Source organism: Amblyraja radiata, chromosome 3 (genome assembly GCF_010909765.2).
Source record: "Amblyraja radiata isolate CabotCenter1 chromosome 3, sAmbRad1.1.pri, whole genome shotgun sequence".
Taxonomy (NCBI): Eukaryota; Metazoa; Chordata; class Chondrichthyes; order Rajiformes; family Rajidae; genus Amblyraja; species Amblyraja radiata.
This window is the reverse complement of record NC_045958.1, coordinates 35,321,792-35,343,072: the sequence shown is the minus strand read 5'-3', so window position 1 is coordinate 35,343,072 and position 21,281 is coordinate 35,321,792. Positions and strand designations below refer to the sequence as shown.

The following is a 21,281-nucleotide window of genomic DNA, read 5'->3' as shown; positions in this document are numbered from 1 at the left end:
ATTGCTTAAGGATTTATTTGTATGGTGCATAATAAGCTAGGATGTATTTCTTTGTAAGCATTGACCAGTTTTTCCTACCAAGTTTGAATATGGCATGACTGAAAGATTCTGTAGCCTTTCACAATATAGGAAAGCTGGATCCAAATCAAGCTCGTCCAATGACAAGTTATTACTTACCTCTGGAACGTCCGCTATTTTTTTTCAATCTTGCCTTCTTTATAGCGTTGAAGAAGCACATGTTATTACTGCAGGCTGCCATCTTAATGTCTTTATTGAAAAGACAACCTGTCCTCCATATTGTGTTCCATATAATTTACAAAGTAATTCAGACTTGGCACCGAGCCATTCTTTTGTTCTACTAGTCCATGCTTTTGTAGAAGAACGACTCCATTTTAGATTTGACTATTAGATTTGACTATTAGCTCTTTCAAGGTTATCCCTCATCCTCCTCCTCTCCAAGGAATAGAGACACACCCTGCTCAACCTTTCATAGAAACATAGAAAATAGTTGTAGGAGTAGGCCATTCGGCCCTTCGAGCCTGCACCACCATTCAATATGATCATGGCTGATCATCCAACTCAGTATCCTGTACCTGCCTTCTCTCCATACCCCCTGATCCCTTTAGCCACAAGGGCCACATCTAACTCCCTCTTAAATATAGCCAATGAACTGGCCTCAACTACCTTCTGTGGCAGAGAATTCCAGAGATTCACCACTCTCTGTGTGAAAAATGTTTTCCTCATCTCGGTCCTAAAAGATTTCCCCCTTATCCTTAAACTGTGACCCCTTGTTCTGGACTTCCCCAACATCGGGAACAATCTTTCTGCATCTAGCCTGTCCAACCGCTTAAGAATTTTGTAAGTTTCTATAAGATCCCCCTCAATCTTCTAAATTCTAGCGAGTACAAACCGAGTCTATCCAGTCTTTCTTCATATGAAAGTCCTGATATCCCAGGAATCACTGGTGAACCTTCCCTATAGCTTAGACCCTCTAGTCCTGGCAACATCTTCGTAAATCTTCTCTGAACTCTTTCAAGCTTGACAATATCGTTCCTATGACATGGTGTCCAGAATGGAACACAATACTCCAAATGCACTCACCAATGTCTTATACAACTGCAACATGACCTCCCAGCTTCTATACTCAATACGGATGAGCCAATGTTCCAAAAGCCTTTTTGACCACCTTGTCTACCTGCGACTCGACCTTCAAGGAAACATGCACCTGCACTCTGAGATCCCTCTGCTCTACAACACTCCCCAGAGGCCAACCATTCACTGTGTTGGTCCTAACCTTGTTAGACGTCCCAAAATGCAATACTTCACATTTCTCTGCATTAAATTCCATCAATCATTCCTCAGCCCCCCGGCCAATCGATTAAGATCCTGCTGCAATCTTTTACAACCATCTTCACTCTCTGCAAAACTACCCACTTGTGTAAAATCAGCAAACTTGCTTATCTTGCCCTGTCTGTTCTCATCCAAATCATTGATGTAGATGACAAGTAGTAATGGGCCCAGCACCGAACCCCGAGGCACACCGTTCATTACAGGCCTCCAGTCCGAGAAGCAACCTTCCACCATCACCCTCTGCTTCCTTCTATGAAGCCAATTTGCTATCTATTGAGCTATCTCTCCTTGGATCCCATGCGATCTAACATTCCATAGCAGCCTGCCATGCGGAACCTTGTCGAATGCCTTACTGAAATCCATGTATACAACATCTACAGCTCTGCCCTCATCGAACTTTATGGTCAAGTCTTCAAAAAACTGTGATACACGACCTAATCAGCCCTTGCCCATCCAAATGCCTGTATAACCTATCCCTCAGAATACTCTCCAGTAATTTTCCAAGTACAGATGTTAAGCTCACCAGCCTATAGTTCCCAGCATTTTCCTTGCAGCCCTTCTTGAACAAAGGCACATTTGCCACCCTCCAGTCTTTCGGCACCTCTCCTGTATTTAAGGACGACTCGTAAATTTTAACCTGGCAGGGCTCGAAATTAACGGTTGCCCGGGTGCCACTGACCACTGAAAGTGCCGCCGGGCAACCTAAACGGCGAGTCATTTTGCTGGCTTGCAAATTGGTTTATACCGTAGACACAAAAAACTGGAGTAACTCTGCGGGTCCGGCAGCATCTCTGGAGAAAAGTAACGTGACGTTTTGTGTCGGCAACGGTTGTGGCTAAGTGTGCTAAGTGTGGCGTGATGGAGGGTCGGAGCGAATGACGGGCCCCGCACAGCAGCAGCGGCGACGGCTCCATCTCCTCCTCCTCCCGCACCTCGCCCGGCCTGATAACGGCCGCTGCTGCCAATCCGCCAACGGCGCTTTCAAAACAGACCCTTGGAGGAGGGAGGTATCAGTCAGAGGCAGAAGTAGAGTGGGGGGTGGGTGATTGGAGGAGGGAGACATGCCAAAACACTCTCGGCAGTCTGGATTGAGACAGGGCTGTAGGCGAGACAGGCACAGTTGAGCTGCATTTAGCGCTGGATTGACCTGAAATTACCGTTCACAGAAGCCTCGCATGTGTGAGTGTGCGCATGCGCGCGCGGCCGCCAAGATATTCTGTCCTCGGTCCCCTCCATATTTTGATTGCGATTTCCGTGCCTGACAGGTGTTGTCCAAGGAGCGCTGGCCTTCCTCTCTCTCACGTACGTCCCCCTCCACTCCCCTTATCCTGAGACCCATCTTCTCCATCCCGCACTGATCCCCATTCCTGCCTCTATTCAGTCCTCACTGACATCCCCTGTGCTCCCCACTGCCCTCCCCCCCCCCCCATCTATTCATCCTGCACTGATCTCCCTAGCCACCTCGCATTGATTCTCCTGCCACTCCCCCTCAATCCTACACTGGTCCCCCAATTCATCCTGTACTGACCCCCCTTCCCATCCATCCTGCACTGCTCACCCCTTCATCCTGCACTGCTCCCCCCTTCTCCTGCCACTCCCTCTCAATCCTACACTGGTCCCCCAATTCGTCCTGTACTGACCCCTCCCCCCCCCCATCCATCCTGCACAGATCCCCCCCATTCAACCCCCGCGCTCTCCCCTCACAATTTTACATACTCCAACCAACACGCACTAATTCCCCTGCCTCAATCCATCCAATCCGCACCGATTGCCTTCTCAAGCCCCCCCACCACCATCTATCCATCCAGCACTGATTCATTCACCCCCACCCCCCGACCCTATTATGCTGGAAATGTCTTCCGAGCTAACATTGACTATGTTCGATAACGGAATGTAATCAAATATGTTTTAATTCCCAATGTTATTATTTGTTTTAATCCATAAAGATAGATTAATTAAATTGTGAACACGTGAAACATTAAAACCGCAGTGTTCGATTGTCACTGACACGTTATTACAGAATTCATTTTAATGGCAAATCAATGTTCTTAATATGGAGTATCAGTACTGTAGTTATTTAATGAGCAACATTCACAACTATACGTTGGATTTATCCAGATTTAACTTCTACAGTCAGTCATATACATCACAAATTTGGTCAGGAGATATTTCAGTTGAAATTTTAACGTCAATTCTGAAGTGGGAATGATGAAAAAAGCGTTTGTCAACAATTTTTTTTTTTTTTTTAAATGGTGCTTACAAACTGGGTATCTTCATTGCCACATACACCTAATCTGAATGTCCGGTAATGTGGCGTCTTGACACCTTTAAATATATTACCAAACATTTGCTGCATTTATGTCCTTTGGCCATCTCTTGTTAGTTAGTGTAATGTTTAACCTGTCAGATGGGTATAGTCAGTTTTAACAGCTATTATCATAAAATGCCTTTAGAAAATTCCTTGCAACCTGTATATTTTGTTGTGGATAAATTGTGTGGGAAGCAATAACGACCCATGCTATGGCCATGTCATGATAATTTTAGGTCCTTCACAGAAAACATGCTTGCATCAATCTGTAGTGTGCATGGTTAAGCATATATGTTATCAAGGTCCAGGATTTATTGACACAGGTTGATCATATGCTGAATAATCCAACCACATTTTTGTTTGGAAGTGGAAAGAAATAATAAAAATTGCATTAATTGCAATGTGTAAAAAGAGTTGAGATACCGTATTATAATTTTGCTGCATGTCATTGTGGTATATATCATGTCTTGATTGGTGAATATGTTAGTTTGTGACTTTATTTGAAGCAGAAATAATATGTGAATGCTTCATTGAGCATAATTCTGACTGGTAACTACGCACTTCGTCCGAGCATGCGTCATGCAAGCCATCTTAAATGACCACCTAAAATGTCATTTGGCAACCTAAAAAGGTGCCAAGGTTGCCCGGCTGGCAACAGGGAAAAAAAGTTAAGCGAGAGCGCTGCCTGGGCTCCCGCAATTTGTTCTCTAGTTTCCCACAATGTCCTCAGATACATCTGATCAGGCCCTGGAGATTGGTCTACCTTCGTACACGATAGTACCTTCAGTACTTCTTCGATGGTAACACTGACTGCTCTCAAAACACTTCCATTGACTGCCCCAAATTCCTCCATCTTACTGTCTTTCTCCTCAGTGAATACAGAGGATAAAAACTAATTGAGGACCTTGCCCATCTCCTGTGGCTCCACACAGAGGTGACCGCTTTGATTCCTGAGAAGTCCAACTCTCTCTCTCTAGTTACCCTTTCCCCCCTTATCATATCCATATAAATATCCTTATCAGTACTTATTGTGCATGTGCGTGCGATTTCGCCTTTGAATCCCATCTCCTCGAAAACCCGACGCGGAAACGGTGACATTTTTACATATTCCGGGAGAGGCCGTCTGTGGAGACCTGCGATTCCTCCGTTGATCGCAGGGACACGGGGAATCGTGGCGTCTTTTCTTCACTGGTGATCCCGATCTCACCTGGCCCGTCACAGGGAATGACCTCCTCTCCGTTCCCCCCTCCCGATCGTCTGTCACGCTGGTGAGTGCGCTTACCCTCGCGCAAGCCAAGATCGCCAGGCCCTCCGCCGTTTTTCACCGTCCTCAGAGCGTTGCGGGCCTCGCTCTGGTCCACGACGGTTGCAGCCTTGCTCGGGCCCAGCGCCTGATAGGGAGGCTTGTGCTCTACGACTTGGGTAGGGTCCTGCCTCTATGCCCTCGCAGAGGAAGAGAGAGGGGGGGGAGAGAGGGGGGGTGGAAGAGGCGGTGGAAGAGGGGGTGGAGAGGGAGGGGTGGCGGGAGGAGTGGAGTGGGGGATGGAGAGGGGAAGAGGAGGGGGGGTGGAGAGAGGGAGGAGAGGGCCCTTCCTCTCTGCTGCCCCTCCCTCTCTGCCACCCTCCCTTCTTGAGTTATTAATAAAAATGTTCACAAATCCGATCACACTTTGAAATCAAAACGCCTGTTTTTCACTGATGACGTGACGATGGATCAGCCTGTCTGCCATCACCTCCCACCCCTCCATCCTCCCCCTGTTGTTCCTCTCTGCCCCCCCCCCCCCCCTCCTCTCTGCCTTCCCTCCCATTTGGCTGATGTTTAAATGCAGTTTAAACCAACCCTTCTTCCTCACTCTCCACCTTTCACCTGCCTATTCTGTCCACTAATCTTTCCCTCACCACCCTCCAAAGCAACTTTTAACCTACCTCTGTCCTGAATGAGATCTCCACCCACCTGCCAATCTAGGTTAAACACACCCGTGTGGCATTAGCAAACCTGCCCGCCAGGATGTTGGTACCCACCCTGGCCGTAAACTCATCACTGGAACACCTAAACAACAAGGACTTCAACCTTAGTGTCCTATTTATCAACTATAGCTCTGGATTACCACCATAACATCCAAACTCATTCCAAATTCCAGACTACTATACTCACAATACACTTACGATTGAATAGGCAATTTCAGCTCTAACCATCCACACATTTGCAGATAACATCATTGATGTGGGCTGGATTGCAAACAATGACATGAAAACGTACAGGAGGGAGATAAATGACTTTGTAACTTAGTATCAGCACAATAACCACTCCCTCAATGCCAGCAAAATGAAGGAGTATTGACTTCAGGAAACCTGGTGGAGTATATACCCAAAGTAGCAAAAATTTTGCCAAAGTGAAAACGGTTGAGAGCTTCAAGTCCTTGGTGTTAATATTATCAAAGACCTGTTATAGACCAACCACAATGAAGTGACAGCAAGGCACACCAACACCTCTATTTCCTTTGGAGACACACAAATTTCAGCATGACTCCAGTGATTTTAATACTATTATCCCATCCAAGTTCATCACCAAACTCGTGGAACTTGGAGGCTGCACACATCTCTGCAAATGGATCTTCGACTTCCTGACTAACAGACCACAATCAGAGTGGATAGAGGACAAATCATCCTCTACGATAATCCGCAACACTGGTGCTCTGCAAGGATGCGCTCTCAGCCCCCTTCTTTATTACTTATACACCCACGAATTTGCAGCCAAGTACAAATCCAATTCAATTTACAAATTCATGGACACCACCACCATAATGGGCTAGATATTAAAAACAATTACAAGATGGAGTACAGGAAGGAGATTGAGAACCTCGTAACCTGGTGTCAAGACAACAGCCTTTCCCTCAATGTCAGATTTGTACTTGTCCAAATGCCTTTTAAATATTATAATACATCCCTCTGGCAGCTCATTCCATATATCCATGTTTCCCCTCAGGTTTCTATGAAATATTTCTCCTCTCTCCTTAATCCTCTTTTCTCTAATTCTTGATTCCCCCATTCCAGGTAAAAGACTGTACATTCACCCTATCTATTCTCCTCATGATTCTATTCAACTCTATAAGATCTTACCCCTCAGCCTCCCGCACACTAAGGAATCAAGTCCAAGTCTGCCCAACCTTTCCTTATAGCGCAGGTCTTCAAATTCAGGCAACTTCCTCATGAATTTTCTCTGCACTCTTTCTAGCTTAAAGACATCCTTCATATAGTAGGGTGACCAAAACTGAACATACCATATTTCCCAGCAATGAAGATGCTATTTTTTTACCCTAAAATAAGGCCCGAAAATTTACCTGCGTCTTGGAGGCCGAAGGTTAGTTAGCCAAGAAAGATAGACTTAAAAGGACAGCACCGCTGGGGGTGGGGGGGTGGTGGAAGAGAAAGTTCCTTTCACTGCATGTGGAGAGACAGGCCCGGGTCCGCACGAATGGGCCGCCAGTGGTAAAGTGGTGGGGAGGGCAGGAGCGTTGAGAAGGAGGGGGTCGGGGATCATGCCAGCAACCAACTCAGTAGCTCGGGTGGCTGTGAGTGGCTGCCGGGGCCAGACAGAAAACTGCAGCTAGTCCCGGACCTCGAAGGCCACCTGGCTGCCACAGCCAGTCCCGGGGCAGGTGACCTGGGAACTGCCGCTAGTCCCGGGCCTCGCAGGCGACCTGGGCACTACAGCCAGTCCCGGGACAGGCGACCTGGGAACTACAGCCAGTCCCGGGGCTCCTAGGCGAACTGGGAACTACAGCTAGTCCCAGGGCTCGCATGCGACTTGGGCTCTACAGCCTGTCCCAAGGCTCGCAGGCGACCTGGGAACAACAGCTAGTCCCGGGGACGCGAGGAATGTGGGAACTGCAGCCAGTCCCGGGGCACGCAGACGATCTGGAAACTGCAGAAAACTAATTGGAAAACACATGAAAACTGTATTATTAGTATGTATTATCACAAATGTATGTATTATTAGTATGTATTATTACTAATTTAGTTAGTATGTATTATTACCTCCATTTATTAACTAAGGCGATAGATGTGGCCCGCCATCCACTCACAAACATGGGTCCTGGCCCCTACGCAAAAAAGGTTGCTGACCCCTGGACTAAACCAAATCCTTGATCCTGGCCTGCCAGCCTTTTTTCAAAATTTAGCGACCTTCGATGCAGGTGTGTCTTCATTGCCAGGAAATACGGTAATCCTCTAAATGCAGCCTCACCTATGTCTTGCACAACTGTAACATGACAACTGTCTGAAAGGTGATTGAGGAGGTCTGTAAGAAGCTGCATTAGTAGGGGGCGCCGTCGAGTATGGCTGCCCTACCAGCAACTGTTAGTCTTTTCACCCTTTTTTTAATTTTTAGTTAGTTAAAAGTGTTTGGTTTGGAGGTCTTTTAGTCTTTTTATGTGTGTGTGGGGGGGGGGGGGGGGGGGGGGAAGGGGGAAACTATTCTTCTCAGTCCCTAACTGGTCCCGAGCCGTGTTTTCGCCCTTTCCTCGCGGCCTACGGGCAGACTGGAGCGGCGTTTTCGTGCGGGGACCGGCCAGGACTTCAGCTTCGGTGGCGGCACAGCGCTGAGGCACCAGTGGGCGATGCCTTACCCGGGTCGCCGTGCAGTAAGCTACGGAGAGCTGTGATTGCCGACTCCAACATCGCGGAGCTGCAGTCTGTGGAGCTCCCAGCCGCGGCGCTGAGTTAGGAACACCGCAATGCCTGGGATCTCTCGCCGAGATCGCCAGTGTCGGAGCTTCGACCAGCGCGGCTTGTGGACTTCGGGAGCTGTGGACTTCGGGTAGGGAGCGGCCGCTGAGATTGTTCACCCAACGCCAGAACTCCATCATCCGGAGAGTGGGCCTGAAGCATCGGGCTGCCGTAGCGGCGACTGCAGAGGCCTCAAGCGGCCCGACTATGGGTGAACAGGGGTCGGGACTGGACTTTTGCTGCCTTCCCCCACAGTGGGAACCATTGTGGGGGGATGTTTTTATGTTTACTGTTAAATTCTTTGATGTTGTGTCTTATCTTTATTTATGTGCTGCGATGGCAAGTCAAATTTCACTACACCAATTGGTGTATGTGATAATAAATGTCCTTTGTATCCTTGTAAATGTCCTTTGTATCTGGCCACAGTTCCCATAGACGTAGTCATCAAACCAGCAGTTTCCCTGACAGAAGCAAAAGAACATCTAAAATGTAGAATTTGATATTGTCCTGAAGGCTGTAATGTGCCCAGACAGAAGATGAAATATTGTTTCTCAAGCTTGTGCTGACCTATGTAACGGCACAGCAAGCCACAAGCAAAAATATCATATTGGGAGTGGGAAGGTGAAGTGGCAGGCAATTGGATTCTCAGATTACTCCCACTACAAAGCAATCCCCAATCAACATTCGATTTCTCCATGGAAGAGTGAACACTGAAAGCAGAATACAAGATTGGAACAAGAGCAAATAAATATCTGCCTTGTATGAAAATTCTGGGGCTAAATCTACCTAATCCACAACAACATTCAATCGTTCACCCTACCCTTGTCACGGTTTACTTGCGTCACTCCCACAACATATTTTACTTACCTGGACATTGTTAAAACCAGGACAAGTTTTAAATTCTTGCAAGATGCAGCTTATCATATCAATAAACATCTCAAAGAGAACCATATTTAATTTTGCATTTCACGCTACACAGGAGGCATCTCAGAGTATTCACATGAGAAACATTCCCCCACATTTCCCTGTAACCTATTACTTCACACACGCCAATCAACTTGCTTTCTTATTATTCTACCACCTAACTATTCTTCAGGCAATTTATAGTAGCCAATTAATTTACTAGCACCTCTTTGGGATGGGGAGGAAACAAGATCATTTGCAGGAAACCCACAAAGTGACAAGAAAAAAAATTGCAAACACCACATAATTAACACTCGAGTTAGAATAGAAGGTGGGTCATTACAACTTATTTTGAGGCATCATTCTACAATGCAGACATAGAAAATAATCACATCAACCATTCATTCCCAAAAGCTTTTAATAAATACAAATAATTTTTAAATTACCCAAAACCAATAGTTCACTCATATAACCAACAGATATTTAACTTCAAATCTAGGTACATTTTTGCACTTTTATATAGATCACCAATGAGAACATATTTGATACATCTTAGGACAAACTGGCTGAAGAATATTCTACATTTTGAACAAAAATTTAATGGATGCATGCACTTCAAATTTTATTGCTACATTTAAAAAAAATTGGAATAGAGGGACATCTTTCACATATAAGTACAAGTTCCCATAAAAGTGATCATTCTCATTTTATGTAGAAGGAAAACACCAAGCAAACAATTAGCCTTTCTCTCTATTTGTAGTTCCACACCAGATCTTTCTGGCAGGCAACAAAAAACACCTAACCAATGTGTAGGAAGGAACTGCAGATGCTGGTTTACACCAAAGATAGACACAAAATGCTGGAGTAACTCAGCAGGTCAGTCAGCATTTCTAGAGAAAAGGAATAGGTGATGTTTGGGATCAAGACCCTTCTTCAAACTGAGTCTCTCTGGAGATGCTGCCAAACGCAGACCCATATTCATTTCCAAGACCAAACGTTATCTAATCATGGACATTAAATTTGGAGCCCTACATTTTTATTTACAGCACAAAACAACTCATATAAAACATTATGTACAGTACAGTTACTTTAAATTTAAAATTTTAAAGGCAACTTACGAATGCATTTTCTTTTACTTCCAAATTATTGAGTAACACGTCTCCTACAAAAAAAAGACAACTTTTAAAGCAATGAAAGCATTTCATAAGCCTTGGGTAAATTAATGTAAAAAAATTCAATAGTCAGTTATATTTCAGCACACAGTACTTCCAACAATCAGAGCATTTGATTCCATAGGAAGGAAATAATTTTCCATAGTGTATTGCACAACCATAGAATATTAATTTCCATTACAATATTTTGATTTCTTCCAGGGCAAGAGGGAGGTCAGTAAAAACATACAACTCTGATTTTTTAATTAGCATGAAATTATAACATGGACAGCATTGGCCCTACAGTGAAGGAAGTCTGAACCTGAGAATCTGCATGTGCATGCAGCAGTTGAATTGGCATGTGAAACATGTACACCTGTGAAAGGCCAATTATACTTTGCACAGGCCTTTCCCGGTGACAGTCTCCTTCACCCGGCGTCCTTGGATGAAATTTGTGGGACAGGGACGGACTTGTGTGCATTACTCTTTCCAGCTGATTACATTTCAACTTTTAAATTTATAGCAAATCCTATACAATTAATTTCTAAGTGGGCTATGCATAGTATGGAACATGCTTTGACCAAGGATAGGAGCACAAACCACAAAATCAATATACAAACATTGTTTAAGCAAGTTACCTTCTTAATTGGCTAGTCATAGCATTTGAAAAAAAAACAATTACTGTACAAAGCATAAACGGAGAAGAAGCTGAGCAGCATAGTCTATATTTCCAAAATCTACTGTTTTAGGTTATTTCAAAGTAACAGCATTTAGGAACCTTTCAGATGAGAACTCCTTCACTGGACAGCTGGAAGGTAAATGAAGCCAGGATGTCTGAGAGATCTCAGGTAAAGGGGTGAAGAGCAAAGGATGGTGAGGGGATGAGAGTAGTGAGATGAGGAAGGACATTGTGAAGAAATAAATAATTTGGTTCAAATTAAACCCAAACTGAAACGTTCAGACAGAGTGCAAATCACACAGCACAAGAACAGCCCGATCCCAGAGTCTGAGACGTCAAGCACCCATTTACACCAAACCTATACTAATCCCATTTTAATTCTCTCTCACCTCCCTCACCAGATTCTTCCATTCATCTTCACTCTCATGGCAACTAAATGGTCAATTAACCTACCATTCTGTAGTTTGTTGGGATGTGGCAGGAAACAAGAACATCTGGATGAAACCCATGTAGTCACACTCAGAGGCCGACGTCAGAAGATCCTTCAGAGGGGTGAACCCTCGGAAAGCGCCTGGACCTGATGGTATACCCGGCCGAGTTCTCAAGACCTGTGCAGCCCAACAGTTTTTGAGGACATTTTCAACCTCTCACTTCTGAGGTCTGAGATTCCCACCTGCTTTAAGAGGGCATCAATAATACCAGTGCCCAAGAAGAGTAAGGTGACGTGCCTCAATGACTATCGACCAGTGGCACTAACGTCTGTGGTGATGAAGTGCTTTGAGAGGTTGGTTATGGTGCAAATCCTACCTTGACAAGAACCTCGACCCACTACAGTTCACATAACGCCACAATAGGGCGACGGAGGAAGCAATTTCACTGGCTCTCCACTCCGCATTAGACCACTTGGACAATAAAAACACTTACGTCAGGCTGTGGACTACAGCTCGGCGTTTAATACCATCATCCCTTCCAAGCTGGTTATCAACCCTGTGCGTAGGGGAGAGGGTAGGGCTGAAGATGTGCTGGTTGGGTTGCTCCTGGGCCTGGCCAAGCTGGCCATCCGCGAGTCACGGCGCCAGACGGTGGAGGGCTCTACCCGAGCCGGCTGCCTGCCCCTTTTCCGGGGATACGTCCGTGCCCGGGTGCGGATGGAAAGGGAATACGCCCTGTCTACGGGCACCCTGAGGGAGTTCCGCGACCGCTGGGCACCGAGGGAGGTTGAATGTATCCTTGACAAGGATTGTAATATAGTTGTTTAGCAGTTGATTAGCATAATTGTTGATCTTGCATTATGGTGGTGTTTTGTTTTATTGTATTGTAAATACAATTTTAATATTTGAATAAATATTTTTGATTAAAAAAAATAAATAAAAAAAAAGCTGGTTATCAAGCTCACGGAACTGGGTCCCTGAGCATCCCTCTGCAATTGGATTTCTCATCCACAGACCACATTCTGTTTGAATTAGTGGAAACACTTCATCCTCAGTAACAATTAGCACGGGAGCACCTCAAGGCTGCGTGCTCAGCCCTCTGCTTTACTCACTCTATACCCATGACTGCGTAGCCGGACATAGTGCGAACTCCATCATCAAGTTCGCTGACAACACCGCTGTTGTTGGACGAATCACAGATGGGGATGAGTCAGAGTATAGAAGTGAGATCGACCGCCTGACCAAATGGTGCCAGCACAACAACCTGGCTTTAAACATCAGTAAGACCACGGAACTGATTGTGGACTTTGGTAGGGGAAGGATGAGGACCCACAATCCTGTTCACATCAATGGGACGATGGTGGAGAGGGTCAATAACTTCAAATTCCTGGGCGTGCATATTTTCAAAGATCTTTCCTGGACCCAGCACATCGATGCAATTATAAAGAAGGCACATCACCGATTCTACTTCATATAGAACATAGAAAATAGGTGCAGGAGGAGGCCATTCGGCCCTTCGAGCCAGCACCGCCATTCATTGTGATCATGGCTGATCGTCCCCAATCAATAACCTGTGCCTGCCTTCTCCCCACTTCCTTAGAAGATTACGGAGATTCGGCATGTCGAAGAGGATTCTCCTAAACCTCTACAGGTGCACGGTAGAGCGCATTCTGACTGGTTGCATCGTGGCCTGGTTCGGCAACTTGAACGTTCAGGAGCCGAAAAGACTACAAAAAGTTGTGACCACTGCCTAGTCCATCACCGGCATTGACCTCCCCACCGTCGAAGGGATATATCGTAGTCGCTGCCTCAAAAAGGCAGCCAAAATCAAAGACCCACACCATCCTGGCCACACACTCATTTCACCATTGCCTTCAGGAACAAGGTACAGGAGCCTGAAAACTGTCACGTCCAGGTTCAGGAACCGCTTCTTCCTTACAGCCATCAGGCTATTAAACACAACAACGAATAAGCTCTGAGCTCTGAACTGCAAAAGACTTATTATTGCACTATATTTGTTATTTATTGAACTTTTTTTTTCTCTTCCCCCGTTATGTACTACGTTTACATATTGACATATTCTGTTGTGCTGCAGCAGGTAAATGGCCTGTCCCACTTGGCCGTCATTTGCGCGCCATTTGCGCGACCTCCAAAATGTGGTTGTCGCGTTGTGACGCACGGGTAGTGTGTGGGTAGCGCGGGACGGGCACATGGAGAGGCGTGGAGGAATGCTCCAGGATTTCGTGTCCGTCCCAGGAGGGGGGGGGAGGTGGAGGGGGGAGAGGGGTAGGTGGAGGGGGGAGGGGGGTAGGGGGAGGGGGGAGGAGCACTGGGAGGAAACCCACAGTCACAGGGTGCACGTACAAGCTCGGTACAGACAGCACCCATAGTCAGGAATGAACCCGGGTTTCTGTTGCAACTCTACCGCTGTGTCACTGTACCACACTGGAAGGAAAACGGCCATATTTACCTAAATTGACTTCTGCACTATTTCTATGTCTTCACTTCAACTCCCCTCCAAAATGGGCTAAAACACTCAGTTTAGGGGCCAATTAAGGATTGATTTTTAAAAATGACCTTGCCAAGTAATATGAATAGAAAAAATGTCAATGAGCATGTAAAGTAATAAAAAAAATCTGTATTTTAATTTATTACATCATATCCCTGCAATTAGTATCCAATTCTTGGACTTGTCATAATTGCATTCATAATAAGATGGATAAATTGAATGTGCAGTTAGTAGTTAAGGAATATGATATACAGGTGCACAACCTTTTATCCGAAAGCCTTGGGACCAGACACTTTTCGTAATTCAGAATTTGTCGGTCTTCGGAATGGAAATTTTTTAGCGTAGATTTTAATGGCTGGCTCAGTGGTAGAGTGCTCGGCTCATATCCGCAAGGTCGCGAGTTTGCGCCTTGATCCCGGCAGTTAGTCGGTCGCGAGTTTGAGTCTTCAATGTAGTTTTTTCTTGCAGAATAAATGTTTGTATGAAATGCAGTGTAGGAGAGGTGTACTGACTGTGTGGGCAGAACTTTGGAAGTGATTGCCCACCAGTCTAAAAAGCCGCTGTGTCTCCCTGTCCCTGGGATAGCAGGGGGCGATCAAACGGCACAATACCCCCTCCCCCTCCAACTCCAGAGGAATCCGCTCCCCGATGGGCCGCTACGGCGACAAGTGGCAGTTTGCCCACAGCCCGAGCTGCGCCACCCAAAGAACAAGACGTACCTTGCACACCATCAGCTTCTGCCCCTACGTGTTCCTCTGGAGTTGGAGCGGGGCTGGGCTGGAGTTGCTGCTGGCTGTGGGTCTCTGGGATCTCCGTGCTTGCAGTGGGCCTGGGGGTCGGTGTCCCGTTGGTCCTGACGTCTCCGGCCACCCCCCTGGACTGGAGCTGAGACTGGAAACTGTACAGCCCTTGCCCCCTCCCTCTGCAACTGCAAACAACCCCACTCTCCTGCAAGGGCGGTACAGTTCCCGGAGGATGGCAGGTGGCCGGAGACGTCAGGACCAACAGGAACCCGCTCCCCGATGGGCCCCTACGACGCCCCGAGCTGCGCCCCGTCATCCGCAACCCAAGTTCCTCTGTAGTTGGAGCGGGGCTGGGCTGGGCTGCTGTTGGCTGTGGGTCTCTGGGATATCCGTGCTTGCAGTGGGCCTGGGGGTCGGTGTTCCGATAAGGGGGCGCAGCTCGGGGAACGGCTTCTGGTGGTCCTGACGTCTCCGGCCAGTTTGCAGTTTTCCTCTGGAGTTGGAGCGTGGCTGGGCTGCTGCTGGCTGTGGGTCTCTGGGATCTCCTTCTGGTGATTGTGTGGTTCTTGTCCTGCTGGACTTATCTGCCGCCTTTGATACAGTGGACCATAATATCTTATTATCTCGGCTACAGCAGTTAGTGGGCATCTGCGGCAGTGCCCTGGGATGGTTCAGGTCCTCTCTGGTAGACAGAACCATGTGTGTTAGCCTTGCTGGTTTTGAATCCTCTTCCGCTCCCCTGTCATATGGGGTTCCACAGGGTTCGATTCTGGGGCCCCTGCTTTTCTCACTATACATACTTCCTCTGGGTTCCATCCTTAGAAAGCATGGCATCTCTTTCCATTGTTATGCAGATGATACCCAACTTTATTTGCCGCTGAGGAAGGAAGACGACTTTTCTGTAAAATCACTTCTGTCTTGTCTTGAGGACATTAAGTCCTGGATGGCCCTAAACTTTCTAGGATTTAATGAAAAGAAGACAGAGGTGATTTTATTTGATCCCAATGGCTGCCGTGAACCTCCATTTGTTGATTTAGGTCCATTGTCACGGTATGTGAAGCCGACAGTTTTGAACCTGGGTTTTAGGATGGACAGTGACTTTAAGTTAGATCACCAAATAGGCGCGGTGGTTAAGTCCAGCTTCTTTCACTTAAGGAAGCTGGCAAAGGTGAAGCCCATTCTCGAGCGGCAGCATTTTGAGACAGTAATCCATGCCTTTATTACATCTAGGCTGGATTACTGTAACGCGCTCTATTTTGGAGTTGCTCGTTCTTCACTGGCTCGTCTCCAGTTGGTTCAGAATGCTGCTGCTCGCCTTTTAACTGGAACTCGAAAGAGGGAGCACATAACACCAATTCTGGCCTCCCTCCACTGGCTCCCGGTGCACTCTCGAGTTCATTTTAAAATTCTGTTATTTGTTTTTAAATCTCTGAATGGGCTCGCCCCGCCTTACCTCTCTGAGCTGCTCCACCCATACGCTCCTGCCCGGTCCGTCAGGTCAGCTGCTCCTGGAGGTACCGAGGTCTAAGCGGAAGCTCAGAGGGGATAGAGCCTTCTCTGTTGCTGCTCTGGCACTCTGGAACGCTCTGCCATTGCACGTCAGACAGGCCCCCTCACTGTCCATCTTCAAAGCCAGTGTTAAAACACGTTTATACTCCCTGGCTTTTGACCATGCATGAGACTTAGCTCCTGTTTTTAGTGTTTTTAATATTTCTTTATTTTGAATATCTTTCCTTACTCCATCTTTTAATTGTTATTATTGGTGTGTATTAACTTTTTTTGTCAATGATTAGTGATGTACAGCACTTTGTTGCAACTATGATTGTTTTTAAAGTGCTCTATAAATAAAATTATTATTATTATTATCTTGTTGGCTCTGGATTTGCACCTTCTGATGTATAGTTCCTGCAAGGGGGCGAATGTAGTTCCCATAGTGCGTTCAGCCAAACGCACTACTCTCTGCACAGCCTTCTTGTCCTGGGCAGAGCAGTTCCCAAACCAAATTGTGATGTTTCCGGAAAAAATGCTTTCCACAGCCGCTGAGTAGAAGCACTGGAGGATCCTCAGAGACACTCTGAATTTTCTCAATTGCCTTAGGTGGTAAAGGCACTGCCTTGCCTTACTCACCAGTGCGGCAGCGTGTGATGTCCATGTCAGATCCTCTGAGATGTGGACTCCCAGGTATTTAAAGCAGCTCACCCTATCCACAGTATCCCCATTTATCTTCAATGGTGTGTACGTCCTCGGATGTTGTGCCCTCATAAAGTCCACGATCAGCTCCTTCGTTTTTTTGACATTCAAGAGGAGGCTGTTGTCCTGACACCAGAGTGCCAGATCAGCCACATCCTCCCAGTAGGCCTTCTCATCGTTGTCTGAGATCAGGCCCACCACCACAGTGTCATCAGCAAACTTGATTATCGAGTTGGAGCTGAACTTAGCCACACAGTCATGTGTGTACAGGGAGTACAGTAGGGGGCTGAGAACGCAATCCTGGGGTGATCCTGTGCCCAGGGTGAGGGACTTTGATGTGTTTCCTCCCATCTTGACTACCTGGGGCCTGGTGGTGAGAAAGTCCAGGACCCAAGCACACAGGGGGGTGTTGAGCCCCAATTCCAGCAGCTTCTCAGCAAGTCTTGTGGGACTATCGTGTTGAAGGCTGAAGTCTATGAACAGCATCCTCACATAGCCCTCCTTCTGGCTGTCAAGTGTGCAGAACCTGGGAGAACATCGTCCGTGGATCTGTTCGGATGGTATGCGAATTGTAGTGGGTTCATGTTGCGAGGGAGGAAGGCGCAGATGTGTTTCTTGACCAGCCTCTCAAAGCATTTCATGGCTACCGAGGTGAGGGCCACCGGACGGTAGTCATTCAGACAAGCTGTGGAGGCATTTTTTGGTACAGGTACAATGATGGATCTTTTGAAGCAGGCAGGGACCACGGACTTGGCCAGGGAGATGTTGAACATTGTAGTGAACACCGGAGCTAGCTGCATAGCACAAGACTTAAGTACTCGCCCCGAGATGCCATCTGGGCCTACAGCTTTCTTCATGTTCACCCGTGTCAGAGCCCTCCTCACGTCGTGCTCGGACAATGAGAATGTATGCACGTCCCCAGTGATGGACCTCCCTTCAGCTTCGTTAGCCAGCACGCTGGCAGTGTTGTCGTTACCCGGCAAACCTGGGGTGATGTTGCCCGTCTCGAAACGAGCGTAGGAGTTCAGGTCATCAGCTTGGGAGGTGCCAGCACTTCCGGTTGAGGGGGGGCTGCTCCGGTAGTTGGTTACAGTCCGTAGCCCCTGCCACAGGCGTCTGGTGTCCTGCTGCTCCATCTGTGACTCCATCTTGACCCTGTACCTCCTTTTTGCGTCCTTCACCGCCCTTCGCAGTCGGTAGGACTCTACCTTGTAGATGTCCATATTTCCGGATGCCAGGCCAGAGTTGTAGGCAGCGGTGCGAGTATTCAAGGCAACACGAACAGACCTGTCCACCCAGGGTTTTTGATTCGGTAAGTTGCTAACCCTTACCGTGGGGACGATGTCATCGGCTATTGTTGCGATGAAGTCCGTGGCCACTTCCGCGAACTCACTGACGTCACTGGAACTTGCTTGGAACATAGTCCAGTCGACATCTGTCAGTGCATCTAGCAGCATGGCCTCTGACTGGTCGGACCACCGCTTTACGTCCCTCGTCACTGCCGCTTCACGAACTATCCTCTGTTTATACTCCGGCAGCAGGAAAATGGCAGCAAGGTCAGATTTTCCTGAGGGAGGGAGTGAAACGGCCTTGTAGCCCTTCCGGAACGACGTCTAGCAGTGGTCCAATGTTCTTTCCCGCCTGGTGGCACACGTGATGTGTTGGTAGACGTTCGGCATGACCATCTTGAGATTAGATTTAATAAAATCTCCAGCCACCACCATAGCCGCATCCGGGTTCTTGTTTTGATGTTGACATAGCACATCGTGTAGGGCCGATAGTGCCACGTCGATGTCTGCAAGCGGTGGAATGTAGACGACTGTGACGATCACTGAGCCGAACTCCCGGGGAATGTAGAATGGGCGGCATGAGATCGTCAGATGCTCCAAGTCCGGTGAGCAGGAACGGGAAAGCATCTTGATATTTCCACGGTTGCACCAGTTGTTATTGGTCATGAAGCCAATAACAACTGGTGTGACTCCTCCACCCTTGGATTTCCCAAATTCTTCTGTTCTGTCAGCACGGTGGACAGTGAAGGACTCGGTTGGGCAGATTACCTGATCCGGAATCAGTGAGGTCAGCCATGTTTCGGTCATGCAGAGGATATTGGTGATCATTTTCCAATGTTCTCTCGACTCTGGATCAGTTCCTGTGGACTGGAGGGTAGCCAATGTAACTCTACTTTTTAGGAAAGGATGGAGAGAGAAAACGGGGCATTATAGACCAGTTAGCCTCACATCAGTAGTGGGGAAGGTGCTCGAGTGATTATTAAAGATGTTACAGCAGTGCATTTGGAAAGCAGTGACAGGATCGGTCAAAGTCAGCATGGATTTATGAAGGGTAAATCATGCTCGACTAATCTTCTGGAATTTTTTGAGGATGTAACAAGTAGAATGGATAAGGGAGAACCAGTGGATGTGGTGTATCTGGACTTTCAAAAAGCCTTTGACAAGGTCACACACACAAGAGATTAGTGTGCAAAATTAGAGCATATGGTATTGGGGGTAAGGTATTGACATGGATAGAGAACTGGTTGGCAGACAGAAAACAAAGAGTATGAATTAACAGGTCCTTTTCAGAATGGCAGGCAGTGACTAGTTATTTACAATACATATTAACGATTTAGACGATGGAATTAAATTTGACATCTCCAAGTCTGCGGATGACACAAAGTTGGGTAGCAGTGTGAGCTGCAATGAGGATACTATGAGGGTGCAGGGTGACTTGGATAGGTTGTGTGAGTGGGCAGATGCATGGCAGATGCAATATAATGTGGATGTATGTGAGGTTATCCACTTTGGTGGCAAGAACAGGAAGGCAGATTATTATCTGAATGGTGTCAGATTACGACGAGGGGAGGTGCAACGAGGCCTGGGTGCGCTTGTACATCAGTCACTGAAAGTAAGCATGCAAGTACAGCAGGCAGTGAAGAAAGCTAATGGCACGTTGGCCTTCATTGCGAGAGGATTTGAGTTTAGGAGCAAGGAGGTCGGACTGCAGTGGTACAGGGCACTAGTGAGACCGCACCTGGAGTATTGTGTGCAATTTTGGTCTCCTAATTTGACATTATTGCTATTGAGGGAGTGCAGCGTAGGTTCACCTGGTTAATTCCCAGGATGACGGGACTGACATATGATGAAAGAATGGGTCCACTGGGCTTGTAATTACTGGAATTTAGAAGGATGAGAGGAGATCTCATAGAGACATATAATGTTCTTAAAGGATTGGACAGGCTAGATGCAGGAAAAATGTTCCCGATGTTGCGGGAGACCAGAACCAGGGGTCACAGTTTAAGAATAAGCGGTAGGGCATTTAGGACTGAGATGAGGAAAAACTTCTTCACTGAGAGAGGTGTGAATCTGTAGAACCTGTACCTATTTTTCTATGGACTTCAAAACACCAAAGGAGTAATATAGTAGAATATTGTACTGTACAGCATAAATGGCAGAAAGCAAGTTGGATAATATAATTTGTACTTGTAAGGCCACACCAGGATTTCAAGCTAAAGAGGTGATTACATGCTGAACTCGAGAGATGAACAGCAAAAACATTAAATCTCCAAATTAAATGACAATTTAGGGTTGCTGGAAATATTTTCGCACTAACTGCTCAATTTCCAAAGTTAGCTACTTCCACCTGCAGCTCCTCATGCATATGAGAAACAAACCACATTCATATTCCCAAAACTTTACGATTACAAACTATAACAATATCAATTTTGTCCCATGGGACTTCACATCTGGATTAATTTTCTTGGTAGGTTAATGAAGGTGAAAGTGCCAAACATTTTAGGAGCAATTGGATATTGTGATAGTTTTTTTGATCGTTTTCTGTTGATGAATAAATGTAAATAAAAGCTAGTGGCTTTTTTTTAGATCATTCCACAATAACTGTTGATCAACTTAATGCAATTTCGCATACATGTGGATTTATTGGCAAGCAGGAACCAGATAATAAATGTATACAATTTGCATTGGTCAGCAACCAAACTAAATTAAAGAAATAATATAAGGAAAACAACTTTCCTTTATTTTTCAGACGTACAATCTCAGGACATCCCAAAGCACTTCATAAGAAATCATAGAAACACGAGATCAAGTAACATTGGATCAGTGAAGGGGAGTGGCATGGAGGTAAAAGATCAGTAATACTTTAATTGAATGGTGGAACAAGCTACTGTTCATGTTCAATTTCTTATGATCTCAGTATTTTTCCCTTATTGATGTAATGTAGGAATGGATTCAGTCATGACCCAAAAGCCTCTACCACAAATACCCAAATAATACAAT

General features: G+C 46.5%; 1 protein-coding gene across 2 annotated transcripts in view; it reads right to left on the bottom strand.

The window, feature by feature from the left end:
• The window catches only part of vps13a (vacuolar protein sorting 13 homolog A), a 346,213-nt gene that overhangs the window by 319,489 nt on the left and 5,443 nt on the right, over positions 1-21,281 (bottom strand). For both annotated transcript variants that reach the window (XM_033017572.1, XM_033017571.1), the window contains exon 2: positions 10,408-10,451. In XM_033017572.1, coding sequence (XP_032873463.1) covers positions 10,408-10,451 — 44 coding nt within the window. The remainder of the gene's footprint in view (positions 1-10,407; positions 10,452-21,281) is intronic.